The sequence below is a fragment of the Meleagris gallopavo genome, chromosome 3, assembly GCF_000146605.3.
Source record: "Meleagris gallopavo isolate NT-WF06-2002-E0010 breed Aviagen turkey brand Nicholas breeding stock chromosome 3, Turkey_5.1, whole genome shotgun sequence".
Taxonomy (NCBI): domain Eukaryota; kingdom Metazoa; phylum Chordata; class Aves; order Galliformes; family Phasianidae; genus Meleagris; species Meleagris gallopavo.
The window spans coordinates 54,541,783-54,545,639 of NC_015013.2; the positions used below are offsets into that span (position 1 = coordinate 54,541,783).

The 3,857-nt window shown below is 42.1% G+C and overlaps 1 protein-coding gene across 1 annotated transcript; it reads left to right on the forward strand.

Moving 5' to 3' along the window:
* Positions 1-10: 10 nt before the first annotated feature.
* LOC104910327 (E3 ubiquitin-protein ligase RNF138-like) lies at positions 11-3,851 on the forward strand. The gene is made up of 3 exons (XM_010708889.3): positions 11-255; positions 1,155-1,320; positions 2,780-3,851. Exons 1-3 carry the CDS (start codon positions 149-151, stop codon positions 2,897-2,899), a joined length of 393 nt encoding a protein of 130 aa, XP_010707191.1. The 5' UTR covers positions 11-148; the 3' UTR covers positions 2,900-3,851.
* The last annotated feature ends 6 nt before the right edge of the window (positions 3,852-3,857 follow it).

Consider the following 3,857-nt stretch of genomic DNA (forward strand, 5'->3'; position numbering starts at 1 on the left):
AGCCTGGCGCCCACCTGGCGCCAGGTGCCCCCCGCCATCTTCCTGCAGCCCTCCGGCCCGGCCTCGCGGGAGCGGAGCGGAGCTGAGCTGGCCGGGTAGGACTGGCGTCTCGTCCCCGCTCCGCACAGACAGACCCCGACGTGTTGCCATGGCTGAGGAAGCCGCCGCCGCGCGCTTCAGCGAGGAGGACTTTTACTGTCCCATCTGCCAGGAGGTGTTCAAAACGCCCGTGAGGACTATGAACTGCCAGCACGTGTGGGTATCCCTCCTCCCGCCCCCCTCCTTCCTTCGGAAGCGCTCGCCTCACCCACTCCGCCTTCCTGCCTTTATTTATTTCCCTGCCTTCTCCCCCGCCCGGTTTGCAGGTGCGGGGCCGGGGATGGGACGCGGCGCAGCCTCCGCCGGCCGGCCCGGCTCTCTCCTCACCTGTTTCTTTTGTAGCGAGCGGGGCCGTCCATGAGCAGAGGCACGCCCCGGAACGAGCCCCCCGCGTCTCTCCAGCGCCGGGCTGTGCTGCAGTTGGAAGCAACTTCCAAACATGACTGAAATTGCATTTTTAGCTTTATTTATAGCTTCCTCCTCGTTTTCAAAGCGATCGTAGCGGAGTTGTCTCCTGCAGTTCCTGCGTTGGTAGTGGAAAGCTGTGCATGCTTTTAGGAACGTGTAATCACCAAGTGCTGGCTGGTAGAAATGCAAAATAGCTTGGATGGTTGATACATTACTTCGAGGAAAAGAGGCCAGAGCAGATCCGGGAAAGCTAATGAAGTGAAATCTTCGGGAAAATGGCAGGAATGTAGCTTTGCAGTATTCTTGGCTCCACTGAAGGACGATAAACAGAAGTTACTCTGATAAGATTTCCAGTACCACGTGTCTCTACTGCACCATTTAATATCTCATTAATGATCAATCTAGTGTCTGGCTCAGGAATAGTAGACAGAAAATAGTCTTTACCAAAATTTCCCCTAATTTCCATATACTTCTTTTTAAGCTGTGTTATTTCGTTTTCCTGATGTTTATCTTATAAAGATTTTCTGTTTAGTTGGGGGTTAACTCTGATGTATCCCTTTTGAGCTGGTAATCACTCATCCCTTTTCAGGGACAAAGTATTGAACTTTCTTCACTTTACTAATCTGCTTGGTAACTTTTTAATTTAGATTTTGCAGGAAGTGCTTCTTGACAGCTATGCGGGAAAGTGGAACGCATTGTCCTCTCTGCCGGGGGAGTGTGACTAAAAAAGAAAGATCGTATCCCAAAAGGGCTCTAGATGTCGAAAACAGTATGAAGAAAGCTTCCGGGGGCTGTAGATGCTGTGAGAAGCAGGTAGAGTAAAACTTTACAGAAATTGAGTAATGATTTTCTTAGTTTTAAACGGACGCTTCTGCTGTGTGCCATTCATGTATTGGAGCTAACATAGCCTATAGTGTTTTTCTTTGTGTGGCTTATGCATGCAGTAGGTGCACAGTGCCTGCCATCAGGTATCTGCTGGGTATGCCTGATGTAGAAGGACCTTGAATTGTCTACACAGTGGAGTGCCAGTTTTCCCCAAAACGATGAGAAAACTGAATACAGCTATAAAACTGTTACAAGTGAGTTAGCTTAATGAAAATGAAAGCTGGAGATACAGGGAAAACCTCAGAAACTTTCACTGGAAGTAAAAGCAATCACAGCCGCTCTTATTATTTTATTTATATAAATTTATTAAAATTTAATTTTAGGATGACAAACGTGAGTTGATTGCTGTATGTATACCTACATTCATATGAAGTTTCTCCCTGCCCAATGTTAAATCAGTCTGTTTACTATGCCTTTGTAAAGCGGGTATTATTTTCAGAACATTGAGTGAAATCCTGATTCCACTGAGCTCTAGAGTAATCTATCTTCTAATATGAATGGATCCAGGATTTTAGCCACACATTTTATTTACCAGTCCAGGTAGCCTTCCTGTCAGCTTGGTCTCACTTAAAACCTTGGTCTGACAGTGTGGAAAGAGGAGCTTCTTGCCTTGTTCCTCAGGATAGGTTGTTATGTAAGATCTGGGAGAAAGACACACTAACAAGTTGATAAATCAAAAGGGAGAACCAAGCAGATTCCTGGATGAACTCTAGGCCCAGACTCACGATGTTGTCTTATTTGGCTTCTAAACCTGTAAGCACTTCTGACAGTGCTACTGAACCTGAAGTTCTGATATGGGCCTTATCCAGCACATCCAAATTCTGACAAAATGCAGGCAACTCATTACTGTCTTACCTTGCATCTAAGTTAGATAGGCATCCTTAAGCTGGTGTTCGTTCCCCTCTTTTTTTTTTTTCTCTTTTTTCCTCAAATAGAAAAATTATATATTATCAGAACACACTTAATATAAAACAATTTTGCTGTGCGCAAAATAAGAGTGGGCTAGAGAAGGATGAAGGAGCAGTTGTGCATTATCCCATCCTCTCTGTGGTAGTGATTGATCTTCAGCGTGAGAGTTTGAAGGTCCTGCAACTTTGTTTCAATCAAATGGAGTTTACTGGCATTTTTCACAGCTAAGAGCTCTCAAAGTTGTCCGGCTGTTAGAGGTGTGGGGGTGGGAATGCTCTCCAGTCTCATAGGATGACAGAGATGATCTGATCTTTGCGAAGAAGGCATTCATCCTGAGAGGAGAGACATAAGTTAGTTTTTCTGTTGCGTGTGACATCTAAATAATCCCTGCGCACATTACTTTCTGTTTGCAGAATTATTTTCCTTCTATCCTTGGATTATTTAGTATAATTTCAGTAATTTGGCATTTCATTTACAGGTTAGGTTTTCGTGGATGAGACAGCATTATAAAACGTGTAAGAAGTATCAGGATGAATACGGTGTTCCTTCTGTTATTCCAAAATTACAGATTACCCAGGATTCAACAGGGAACAGGTAATCAGGGTGATTTTTGTATAACAATGCATTTCTTTCTCCTAGCAGAAATTGTTTTATTTGTTTGTTTTTGTTGGTGATGGTGGTTTGTTTGTTTTTCCAGGACATGTTTTCTTCTATAATAATTATTGTCTGTGTTCTTAGGCTTAAAAAATGACAGTTTTTCCAGATATTTTTCTTTACTCAGCGTACGGAAGAAAACCTTTCTACATGATGGTTTGGAATGTCTTCTAAGGGTCTCTTCTAGAAATGGTATAATATTTCCAGCTTACTTGCTTTGCTTTGACAGCACTTGAGCAGCTTGCTTTGTAGCAGATCTCATAATATCTAGCCCCAAGGAAGTTCCCTTCTTTTGTTCCTCTCTGTCCTTTCTCAGCTCTGTTTTAGTGGTTGTCCTGTTTCAAAACATTATTGTGTAAGCTTTTGTTTTCAGATTGACTTTGCTTTAAGCTGATCTTTTATGAAAAATATAAGGAACCTTCAGCATATTACACATCATAATTCAGATACCGTTTACCAATTTGCTTTCAGACAGTGAAGCTGAAGAACTTTCTTCCTCATACCTTCTTATTGATGTGTTTTGGCTTGGGCGTGGGGTTGTTATTTTTGTTTGTTTGCTTTTGGTTTATTTTTCAATACCTTTTTTATATACTGTTTTCATTGACCTTTTACTATATATAGATTGTGCTTTATGCACTGTGTTGACACTCTGTTTTTAGCAGACTGAACTTCTGTGCAGTTTTCAGCCCATCAGTATATTGAAAGCAGAAGTTCATTCAAACTGCTACCAGGACTAGTTGCAGCAGTGTTTAACTGAAACATCTGGATATTGTTATGTGATTAATTAGTGACTACACCATAGCAGAATATTAGTCTTATATGTTTTGTCTTGAAATTCATATTTTCTGGTATTAATGAATTTTAAGAACTTTTGGTAGTGAAGTACAGTAACACCATTTTTC